Below are 12,500 nucleotides of genomic sequence, written 5' to 3'. Positions count from 1 at the left end.
TTGGTAATTCCACACCACTCAGCCTACTGTAGACCACTCGCTAATCCCACACCACCCAGCCTACTGTAGACCACTCACTAATCCCACACCACCCAGCCTACTGTAGACCACTTGGTAATTCCACACCACTCAGCCTACTGTAGACCACTCGCTAATCCCACACCACCCAGCCTACTGTAGACCACTCGCTAATCCCACACTACCCAGCCTACTGTAGACCACTTGGTAATTCCACACCACCCAGCCTACTGTAGACCACTCACTAATCCCACACCACCCAGCCTGCTGTAGACCACTCACTAATCCCACACCACCCAGCCTACTGTAGACCACTCACTAATCCCACACCACCCAGCCTACTGTAGACCACTTGCTAATCCCACACTACCCAGCCTACTGTAGACCACTTGGTAATTCCACACCACCCAGCCTACTGTAGACCACTCACTAATCCCACACCACCCAGCCTACTGTAGACCACCCGCTGATCCCACACTACCCAGCCTACTGTAGACCACCCGCTGATCCCACACTACCCAGCCTACTGTAGACCACCCACTGATCCCACACTACCCAGCCTACTGTAGACCACTCGCTAATCCCACACCACCCAGCCTACTGTAGACCACTCACTAATCCCACACCACCCAGCCTACTGTAGACCACTCACTAATCCCACACCACCCAGCCTACTGTAGACCACTTGCTAATCCCACACTACCCAGCCTACTGTAGACCACTTGGTAATTCCACACCACCCAGCCTACTGTAGACCACTCACTAATCCCACACCACCCAGCCTACTGTAGACCACCCACTGATCCCACACTACCCAGCCTACTGTAGACCACTCGCTAATCCCACACCACCCAGCCTACTGTAGACCACTCACTAATCCCACACCACCCAGCCTACTGTAGACCACCCACTGATCCCACACTACCCAGCCTACTGTAGACCACTCGCTAATCCCACACCACCCAGCCTACTGTAGACCACTCACTAATCCCACACCACCCAGCCTACTGAAAATATTTATATAATGTATTTACTTTGATTCCCTCCTCGTCGTTGACTCGGCGGATCATCTTCACACACATCTCAGTGATCCTGCTGAATCCTGGCTGCTCCAGACAGATATCCCTCAGGATCTTTATCACACGCTTACGCACACTGATGCCCGTGTCCTGAGGAGACGCAGACGTGAAACATTTCACACCACTGGACTGTATTTACGTTGTATTTACGACTAAAACATGCTGAAGTACCAAAAACAGTTTTCCCTTTGGAAAAGGAAATATCTTCTAAAACCTTCACATTAATAACACTGCTGAGGAGTTAGCTATCACCATGGTTACAATTGGCAAATTTAGATTTGATGCAGATAGTTCTATGTTTGACCAAACAGGGTCTGGATCTCATGCAGGAGAGTGAAAATTAGAAGTTTTGTTAATAATCGTGCATATTTGTAAACGTGTAAAAATTCACTGGTGGTTTGCTGGAAGGGAAAAAACACAATGCAAAATAAACACTCCAGGCAAATGGCCAAGGCCTGAATGTTGTGTCCGGGGGCAGTGAGCAGCAGGGTGGGCGCGCACTCACCAGTATCCTCTCGATGAGCATGTCGTAGTACTGCTCTGTAAGCTGAGGCCGACTCAGCACAAATCTGCCCAGCAGCTCCACCGCTGCCTCCCGCACACTGGTGGAGTTATCCATCAGCCGCCCGTGGACCCCACGCTGCATATCCGACTGTAACACATCATTAACACCGTAGTTATTAACCACACACACCGCACAGGGGCTGTAAACACACACTGCAGAGGGCTGAGGGTCTCAGTTACCCTGGCCAGAATACTGGGGTCCACAGCCACCACCTCAGACAGACACTTCATCGCTTTGGTCCTGACCGCAATCGCACTCTCTCCCAGAACCCTCAGGATCTAGAACACACACACACACAGCACATGAGCATTACAGAGCATTACAGAGCGCTTTTTAAATGAAACAGTAGAAACCATATCGCCCCCTACACTTCCTGTAGAGTATTACAGTCTGTCAGAGTGACTGTGTGAATGTTATTGATCATGTTACCTGGGTCAGGTAGATGTCGAAGCTTTGGGAGAAGGGTCTGGTGGAGGCCAGGTAGCGTACAATAAGGCAGGCGTCGTCGTAGTCCACAGTGTCTGAATTCATCCTGAAACAAAAAGGACAAAGCGTCAGGACAAAGACAGGGACGAATCCAGAAACAGGCTGACCATGACGATTGACAGACACAGCTGACCATGACGACTGATACACACAGCTGACCATGACGACTGATACACACAGCTGACCATGACGACTGATATAATATTATCTTCTCTCCTAAGAGCCTCTGAGATGAAACAGTACCTGAGTGTTGTAAACTGGTTGGTGGAGGACTTGATGACGGAGTGGAGGAATTTTTTGCGTGCCTCGGCTCGCTGCATGATGTCCCGAGTGTCTCTGAGCTCTTTGGCGTGCTGCCCACCGTCGGAGTCGTCCTGCTTCTGATTCTGACTCCTCATGGCCTTCTCACACTCCGTAGTGCAGTCCCTGAACCACTGCGCGACGTAGAACTTACGCGCAAACTACAGACACAAACGGACGGGTTAGAGACGGGACATAAGGATCTTATAACAGTATTATGATGATGCTGCTTCAAACTGCCTTCGGTAATATATCAAAACTACACTGATGAATCATGACTAAAGACCAGCCTGTATTAGACCTGTCTGTACTGACTCAGGACTCGACTTCAGACTTGTCTGTACTGACTCAGGTCCCAACTTGACAACTGTCTGCACTGACTCAAAACTTGTATCTGTATCTTCTTGGGACTTGACTGTACTGACTTGATTTCAGACTTGTCTGTACTGACTTGGGACTCAAGACTTGTCTACTGACTCAGGACTTGAGACTTGTCTATAACCTCTTGGGTCTCGACTTGAGATCATTCTGTACTGATTCATGACTTCAGACGTGACTGTACTGCCTGAGGACTGAACTTGAGACTTGTCTGTAGTGACTCGGCTCTTGGATACACACGTGCAGGTGTGTGTGTGAGACTCACTAATATGGCGGGGTCGGTCTCTGTGTTCTCGTCTATGTAGTCCAGCAGAGCTTTCTGAAGCTGCTGAGTTTCGTCGTTCCCTGAGCTCTGAAACACACACAGCCTTTAATAACCACACAGGAATCCCAGCAGAGGAAAAGATAAACGGCTCCGTAACAGACGAAAGAAAACACATCGAGGCAGCGTCTTACCTCTCGTATTATCCGGTCGATGGCTTTCTGGTCCATCCTGCTGGTGACCGAGTCCTTCCTGAGCCGAGCTGCTACAGTGCCCAGGTAGTCCAGAGAGGCCACCCTGAGGGCCATCTCCGTCTGCTTATTACTGAACTGGTGCACCTGCACACAGACAGGACATGCTGTATATAACACACGCAGTGACCGCTGTACACAACAACACACACGCAGTGACCGCTGTACACAACAACACACATGCAGTGACCGCTGTATGTAACACACACGCAGTGACCACTGTACATAACACACATGCAGTGACCACTGTACACAACAACACACATGCAGTGACCACTGTACACGACAACACACATGCAGTGACCACTGTACACGACAACACACATGCAGTGACCGCTGTACTGGAACCCCTCACACACACAACCGCTTACTTACACAGCTCCACAGCTGCAACACAGCTCCAACAGAGTTTCTAATAAAGTGGCCACTTAGCGGAAGTATAAGGTGGGGGTTTCTAATAAAGTGGCAAGTTAGTGGAAGTACAAGGAGGGTGTTTCTAATAAAGTGGCCAGTGAGTGACAGAACAAGGTGGGATCTATAAACAGCTATTACTGTGATGCGTATGAGAGGGTAGTGAAGTGAGACTGCATTACAGTTAAATGTGAGCTGTAGGTGCATTAGCGTGCTGTAGGGGGCGCTGTGTGTACCAGTAATCTCCCCAGCAGACTGAGCAGCAGTTCAGACGCAGGCCACTCCGGTTTGTTCACTGTAGACAGAAGATCCTGCACAAAGTTCTCAAACAGCGGCCTGTAGTCCTCCTCGCCCTGCTTACTGCCACACCTGCAGCACAGACACACACAGGTCACAGGTGAGCTCCCACCCTCACACAGGCCCTGAGCAGTGTGGAGGTACGGTAAGAGGAGGGCGCTCACTTTTTCAGGAAGACGGAGAGAAAGTTCTGAGCCGTCCGCCGAGCCGTCTCGTACGAGTTCGTGATCAGCACGTCCTCATCCACCTGAAACACACACACACACACACACACACACACAGACACACACACACACACAGACACACACACACACACAGACACACACACAGACACACACACACACACACACACACACACACACACAGAGACACACACACAGACACGCACACACACACAGACACACACGCATACACACACAGACACACACACACACACACACAGAGACACACACACACAGACACACACACACACACACAGCGTTTCCAGTCATGTTCAGAGTGCTTCACCCTCTGAGATCAGCTCTCCTCCTGCTCTGACAACACAGCGGCACATTCACTAACACGGTTTGTATTCAGATGAAGTAGAAATACAGTACATACAGTTATATAACCCTTTATATGAAACGGGCTCTAGATATACAGGTGGTGTTGGAGACCCTGGCGCGACTGTGCCCCCTCACTACGAAGAACATATACGCCTTACAGAAGGTTCTTATCCGCTTTACTGCAGGATCTGCACCCAGGAAACACTGGTGTAGCCACCTGAATGAACAAACGGACGTTCTCGTCAGCTCAGTTACACGTGCTCAGTGAGCGTTCACTCGGTGGTTGGCTGAGTGGGCGGGGCAAACCACACCAGCCTTGTGATTGGTGAGGACCCTGCTTACGTACGCACTGATTAGGACACCCAGTTCACACTAAAAGAGAAGCCTTTGGGCAAAATTCATCAGCTGTTTAGAGGACGGTGGACAGTTGTTCACAGGACACACTCTGCTCAGGTCCACTGTGGCCACACCAGATTAACCTGCTTAGAAAGAAAAGCTTTAACGGTTTTGTTTGATTTCTGTTTCTGTGCCTTTTTACGGATCTGAGAGAACCCTGATTGCAGCACCGACACTGAATGGCGTTCCTCAGTTCCACAGAGCAGGTGCTCCGTCGGAGTGCAGGTACCTTCTTGTGGTCCTCCTCTGTGAGGTCTCTGTCGGAGGGGAGGTGCACCACACACTGGATGAGCTGGAGAACCAGAGCGCTCACCATCTGAATGTACACCGGCTCTCCTTCGTCATCACTGCTGTTCAGCCTAAACACACAGTATACAGACTTATCACACAATCTGTACGGTCACAGGTACAAACCACCTGACCGGCCTGTCCATTTGTGGCTAATACGGAGTTTAAAATTAAAATAACTGACAACATCTGTACAAATCATTTTATGTTATTTGCTGCAATGCTTCTAGTTTCAGGTAAACAGCACTTTACTGACTGTTCATCAGTTCTCGGTGGTCACGACGCTAAAAATCAATCTTCACAGTCCAAAAAACAAAAAACGGTAAATTTACAGAAAGAAAAAGACATTCTGGACTTTTACTGTAAGTTAAAGTCAGGAGATGTTTGTTTGTTTGGAGAAACACAGAAATGAACAAATGGAGATTGATCTGTTTGGACAGCAGTGATAGATGGTAGTCCTGTGAACTAATGGGAGCTGCGCTTCTCTTTTTTGAGCTATCATGTTATTCTCAAGCCAAACATTACATTGGGCTCCATTTTATAGATTCACGGTGTTTTGTTTTCAGACTCTCCAGATCAGCCTTATGCTGTATTGATAATACAGTGGGTCGCTAATACTGGCTGCTAGCTCCAATACTAACACATACACAGATAAGATACACACACACGTAACACACACACGTAACACACACACACGTAACACACACACGTAACACACACACGTAACACACACACGTAACACACACACGTAACACACACACACGTAACACACACACGTAACACACACACATAACACACACACACGTAACACACACACGTAACACACACACGTAACACACACACACGTAACACACACACGTAACACACACACGTAACACACACACACGTAACACACACACACGTAACACACACACACGTAACACACACACGTAACACACACACGTAACACACACACACGTAACACACACACGTAACACACACACGTAACACACACACGTAACACACACGTAACACACACACGTAACACACACACACGTAACACACACACGTAACACACACACACGTAACACACACACGTAACACACACACACGTAACACACACACGTAACACACACACGTAACACACACACGTAACACACACGTAACACACACACGTAACACACACACACGTAACACACACACGTAACACACACGTAACACACACACGTAACACACACACGTAACACACACACACGTAACACACACACGTAACACACACAGATGTACGTACCTGAAGTTCCTGAGGCTGCGCTTGCTGGTGGGCAGTCGGGCCAGAGAGGTGAAAATCTCCTCCAGAATTAACTGCCTGTGTTTTTCATAGCGAGAAAACACCTGCAGCACAGACGTATTACATTAACGTACGTGGAAGAACTTCTACTGACCGATCAGGCTTTAAAACAACTATAAAACCTCTAAAATGTAGTGTTTCTATTCTACCCTATTCCACCCCACTGGTAGAGGGAATTACAGTCTTCTGCAAATTTGAACAGTTGAGACGTAACCAGAGTGGTTTGGTGTGAAACGCTCTGTTCTAGATAAACTTACCGAGTCAGAACTGTTCACAGTGGTGGTGATAGGAACCAGACGTCCACCTCTAAAAGCTCCCTCACAGAAAGTTCCTACATGAAATGGTTATGAATTCACTGCCTGATGACTGAGACACTGTTTTATGATAGTTTAGAGAACTTCAACTCCATTCATGGTGGAGGGATACATGCAGGGCGCTGTGAGGCAAAATAGTCCCCAAAGAAAACTTATTATTTCAGATTTTCCACTATTTTCCATCATCAACATCCATATAAGCTCAGAAGACTCGTGTATGGTTCACTGGTGGTTCTGGATAGTAAATAAAATGTCTATATCTGTGTTGTAGTCATGGCGACCCCTGGTTCCCATCACCACCACTGTAAAGACATCTGAACCATTTCACACCAAACCACTCTGAACCTCTCTGATTACACCTCACACACTGAATTATGGGGGAATTTTGAGAACTTGGTGAAATTCCCCTTTAAGCTGCTACAGACAAAGTAAATATGTATTTGTAGCAGCAGTTTTTACTGTATCTGTGAGAACACCTGGTGTGCAGGTCTACACTGAGCGCGTGCAGAGCGCGCTGCAGTCTGTTAGAGCAGGAAAACCAAAAAAACAGAGTGAGAAAAACTCACCGCCGTCACCAGCCTGATAGCACACAGCTGCAGCTCGCTCACGTTCTCCACGAAGAACGGAGTGATCCCCATAGACGACACCTACACACAGAACACAGCACCCATCAGGGAGGAGCAGAGAGCGAGAGACACCACAGAACCACAGAGAGAGAGAGAGAGAGAGAATACAGAGAGAGAGAGAGAGAGAGAGAGAGAATACAGAGAGAGAGAGAGAGAGAGGGAATACAGAGAGAGAGAGAGAGAGAGAGAGAGAGAGAGACAGAAAGAGAGACAGAGAGAGAGAGAGAGAGAATACAGAGAGAGAGAGAGAGAGAGAGAGAGACAGAAAGAGAGACAGAGAGAGAGAGAGACAGAGAGCTGCAGACACAGAGGAAACGGTCGTACCTGCAGGATGGTGGTGTCAGTCATCAGCTGGATCTCTAAGAGCTCTGAGATGTTACTGACCACGTCACACACTTTATTATACAGCATGATGATCACCCTCTGCTTAGTAGTGGAGCACTTAGCACGCTTAGCCTTCGAGCTCAGCATGGAGCCTGAAACAGAGAGAGAGACAGAGAGAGACAGAGAGAGAGAGAGAGACAGAGAGAGAGAGAGACAGAGAGAGAGAGAGAGAGAGAGAGAGAGAGCATTGAGAAAACATTCAGCTGGGCTGAAACACTCCTTATAACTTCCTCGTGGCTAAACTGCTGTAGCTGAATGGGCGGGGCTAAACTGCTGTAGCTGAATGGGTGGGGCTAAACTGCTGTAGCTGAATGGGCGGGGCTAAACTGCTGTAGCTGAATGGGTGGGGCTAAACTGCTGTAGCTGAATGGGCGGGGCTAAACTGGGTGGGGCTAAACTGCTGTAGCTGAATGGGCGGGGCTAAACTGCTGTAGGCTGAATGGGCGGGGCTAAACTGCTGTAGGCTGAATGGGTGGGGCTAAACTGCTGTAGGCTGAATGGGCGGGGCTAAACTGCTGTAGGCTGAATGGGCGGGGCTAAACTGCTGTAGGCTGAATGGGTGGGGCTAAACTGCTCGGTCCTAACGACGTGAGTGATCGTGGTGCCATGCGGGGTTAGAGGTGGGACTGCTGACCTCCTTTAGGGTCTATGCGGTAGACGGGGTCGTACTGAGGGTACAGCGTGTTCTGCAGGTGGAACTTAGTGAACTGAAGCAGTCTCTCAATCACGTCCTCGATGTACACGGCTTTGGGCATGTGAGGAGACGTCATCACGTTCAACGCCGTCAGACACGCATCTGCAGACTTCGTCACACGCTCCATAATCAGATCTCGCCATAGACGCTCCTCATCTTCACCTTCATTCTCCTGAGAGAGAGAGAGAACAGAAAACGAGACAGAGAGAGAGAGAGAACACAGAGAGAGAAAGACAGAAAAGAACAGAACCGAGCCAAAAAGGACAGAAAACAGAAGAAAAAAGAACAACACGAGAAAAGGAAGAGGAAAAAAGAAAGAGACAGGAGAAGAGAGAAGAAGAAAAATGAAATGATGGAGTGATTAATTATGGGCTGTGCAGTAATGGAACGACACAGGATCCTCAGAGTGGATCTTACAGGGCTCATGAGTGTGGAGAGATTGGCTCCATCCAGAATGTTCTTCTCCAGGATGTTCAACAGCTTCACCAGCTTATCAGTGGGAATCTGAACAGCCAGAGAGAGAGAGAGAGAGAGAGAGAGAGAGAGAGAGAGAGAGAGGTTTACACATCATGGTGCACCTGAAGCATATAGCAGTACATACAGATCAAAACTGATCTACAGCTGTTTACCGCAGACACTAACTTCATCATACTTGCCTGAATTTAAATTCCACTGTCACAGCACAAAGTCCCGACTCACAGCCCAGTCAAACTCCACTGTCACAGCACAAAGTCCCAACTCACGGCTCAGTCAAACTCCACTGTCACAGCACAAAGTCCTGACTCACGGCCCAGTCAAACTCCACTGTCACAGCACAAAGTCCTGACTCACGGCCCAGTCAAACTCCACTGTCACAGCACAAAGTCCTGACTCACGGCCCAGTCAAACTCCACTGTCACAGCACAAAGTCCTGACTCACGGCCCAGTCAAACTCCACTGTCACAGCACAAAGTCCCGACTCGCAGCCCAGTCAAACTCCACTGTCACAGCACAAAGTCCCCAATCGCAGCCCAGTCAAACTCCACTGTCACAGCACAAAGTCCCGACTCGCAGCCCAGTCAAACTCCACTGTCACAGCACAAAGTCCTGACTCACGGCCCAGTCAAACTCCACTGTCACAGCACAAAGTCCCGACTCACAGCCCAGTCAAACTCCACTGTCACAGCACAAAGTCCCGACTCACGGCCCAGTCAAACTCCACTGTCACAGCACAAAGTCCCGACTCACGGCCCAGTCAAACTCCACTGTCACAGCACAAAGTCCCGACTCACAGCCCAGTCAAACTCCACTGTCACAGCACAAAGTCCCGACTCACAGCCCAGTCAAACTCCACTGTCACAGCACAAAGTCCCGACTCACGGCCCAGTCAAACTCCACTGTCACAGCACAAAGTCCCGACTCACAGCCCAGTCAAACTCCACTGTCACAGCACAAAGTCCCGACTCACAGCCCAGTCAAACTCCACTGTCACAGCACAAAGTCCAGACTCGCGGCCCAGTCAAACTCCACTGTCACAGCACAAAGTCCCGACTCACAGCCCAGTCAAACTCCACTGTCACAGCACAAAGTCCCGACTCACAGCCCAGTCAAACTCCACTGTCACAGCACAAAGTCCCGACTCACAGCCCAGTCAAACTCCACTGTCACAGCACAAAGTCCAAACTCGCGGCCCAGTCAAACTCCACTGTCACAGCACAAAGTCCCCACCTTGGGGCCCAGTCAAACTCCACTGTCACAGCACAAAGTCCAGACTCGCGGCCCAGTCAAACTCCACTGTCACAGTACAAACTCCCCACCTTGGGGCCCAGTCAAACTCCACTGTCACAGCACAAAGTCCAGACTCGCGGCCCAGTCAAACTCCACTGTCACAGTACAAACTCCCCACCTTGGGGCCCAGTCAAACTCCACTGTCACAGCACAAACTCTCCACCTTGTGGCCCAGTCAAACTCCACTGTCACAGTGCAAAGTCTCCGCCTCCACCATCACAATGCAAAGTCCCCAAACTGCACAAATCACACAGTCTTGAGTCAGGAAGTGCCCTATTCTGTTCAACGTTCGGGGTAATGTGTGGAAGTGACTGTCTGCGGTAACCGACTGTGTGATACTGTTACAGCAGACAGAAATCAGACTAAAAAATCACTGAAATATTCCATGAATTTATTTCAGTGTGGTATCTCACCCTGTCTGCGATGCCCATGGCCTTTATCTTCGCTGACTCACTGCCCAGCTCGCTCAGCTGGTGCTTCCCCAGCAACAGCTCCTGAGGAATCTCATCATCATCTACAAACACACAAACACACAAACACAGTTACACAGAGTGTCTAAATTAAGGACATAAATCTATCCCTTAGATTACCATCTCTAATTTCACCAGCATTGGACTACATAGGATCAAACATAGGATCAAACTCGTTAAAAATCACTTTTAAAAATACACACTGAGAAGACAAATGTAACTGGAAGAGCTATTTACACAGCAGTTAAATACAAACATTAAAATTACACACAAATAACCACTTTCTTCAACAAATCATGTTATTGATTATAACTGGTTTTAACATTTAAATACGTGTTGATGCACCATAACACATTTCACCACCCGTCAGTCTGAAAACATCAATGAATAAACACAGCACTGTGAATGCTCTGGGTAATGTTCGCAGTGATGCAGGTGTTCGTTTACCCTGAGCGGTGAAGTCCACGTCCTCCAGGTTCTCTAATATGCTGTCTATGCTGGCGCAGAACCTTTTGAAGGTGGAGGAATCCATCATTTCTGCATAAACAGACACACAGACACACATACCCAGGTGGTGAGTCTCGACCGGTGCAGTGAGAGAACAACACAGGAAGTGGACTGTGTGGAAAGGGGCGGAGCTTTACCCTCAGCTGTGAGTTTGGGCTCATATGCTTTCCTCTTCTTCTCCTTCTCCTTCTTCCTCAGACTCCGCGCCACTGCAACACAACACCTAACGGTCAAACATGACCACACTACACACGACTCAACCGCCTACACAAACACCACCTTACACAAACAACAAACCATTAAAGGAGACATATGATCCACACAGTCACTCTGACAGACTGTAATACACTACAGGAAGCGTAGGGGGCGATATGGCTTCTACTATTTCATTTAAAAAGCCTCTATAATGTTCATTCTGACAGACTACTGTATGGCTTCTACTGAGCCAAAGAAACAGAACAGTTGATCAATTCTGAACTAATCAATTATAGAAATAAATTTCAGTTGACGACACAGTGGTACCAGTAACAACTAGTAATACAGTGATGTATGTTAGTGAATTTCAGAGATGTCCTGATGAAGCGGTCAGTGTACAGTGCTGATAAACCGATTGGCGTATTGATTGTGTCTAACCGTCACTGAGGCTGGGCGGGGGCGAGTCTTCCTCAGAGTCGTCATAGCGAGCGCCTCTCCCCCTGCGGCCTTCGTGGACTCGCCGATGGTCTCCGGAGCTCCGCCTATCTCTCTCTTCGAACTCCCACGTTCGGTCACGATCCTTCTTCTGCCGCTTACGCGTCGCTGGAACACATACACATCCCATTTACTGTCAACAGGCAGCACAGCACTGTAGAGAGCCCAAGACCCGTCACCCCAACATCCCACGTTCCCTCCATTTCTCCATCTCCATCCAGTGAAATACTCACAGTCAGCGTTCCTCAGCTCCTCGTCGTCCGAGCTCTCCTCAGCGTACCGTGGCCGCTCGTTCGCCGTGCTGCGTTTGCGTTTATTCATCTTCACTCTCTCACACAGGGGCATGGTGGACTCAATCTCAGCCAGCAGCTCAGGGGGAAGGTCCTTCAGCACAGACGGGTCCACTCCACCTGCACAACACACACAGGACCAGTACAGTTACAGC

General features: G+C 48.9%; 1 protein-coding gene across 1 annotated transcript in view; it reads right to left on the bottom strand.

Annotated features, from left to right (window-relative positions):
* LOC118827049 (nipped-B-like protein A) overlaps positions 1-12,500 on the bottom strand; it is a 39,550-nt gene that overhangs the window by 19,832 nt on the left and 7,218 nt on the right. The window contains exons 2-21 of the mRNA XM_036598263.1: positions 12,289-12,465; positions 11,999-12,163; positions 11,503-11,574; positions 11,306-11,395; positions 10,802-10,902; positions 9,039-9,125; positions 8,562-8,793; positions 7,868-8,019; positions 7,484-7,564; positions 6,547-6,647; positions 5,218-5,347; positions 4,212-4,294; positions 3,987-4,119; positions 3,283-3,426; positions 3,092-3,178; positions 2,392-2,609; positions 2,092-2,194; positions 1,842-1,940; positions 1,603-1,749; positions 1,053-1,187 (exon numbers count right to left, since the gene is read on the bottom strand). Of these exons, the coding sequence (XP_036454156.1) occupies positions 1,053-1,187; positions 1,603-1,749; positions 1,842-1,940; positions 2,092-2,194; positions 2,392-2,609; positions 3,092-3,178; positions 3,283-3,426; positions 3,987-4,119; positions 4,212-4,294; positions 5,218-5,347; positions 6,547-6,647; positions 7,484-7,564; positions 7,868-8,019; positions 8,562-8,793; positions 9,039-9,125; positions 10,802-10,902; positions 11,306-11,395; positions 11,503-11,574; positions 11,999-12,163; positions 12,289-12,465 (2,537 nt within the window). The remainder of the gene's footprint in view (positions 1-1,052; positions 1,188-1,602; positions 1,750-1,841; positions 1,941-2,091; positions 2,195-2,391; positions 2,610-3,091; positions 3,179-3,282; positions 3,427-3,986; positions 4,120-4,211; positions 4,295-5,217; positions 5,348-6,546; positions 6,648-7,483; positions 7,565-7,867; positions 8,020-8,561; positions 8,794-9,038; positions 9,126-10,801; positions 10,903-11,305; positions 11,396-11,502; positions 11,575-11,998; positions 12,164-12,288; positions 12,466-12,500) is intronic.

Source organism: Colossoma macropomum, unplaced genomic scaffold, assembly GCF_904425465.1.
Source record: "Colossoma macropomum unplaced genomic scaffold, Colossoma_macropomum, whole genome shotgun sequence".
Lineage (NCBI taxonomy): Eukaryota > Metazoa > Chordata > Actinopteri > Characiformes > Serrasalmidae > Colossoma > Colossoma macropomum.
The sequence above is the reverse complement of the archived record's forward strand: the minus strand, read 5'-3'. Positions and strand labels throughout refer to the sequence as shown.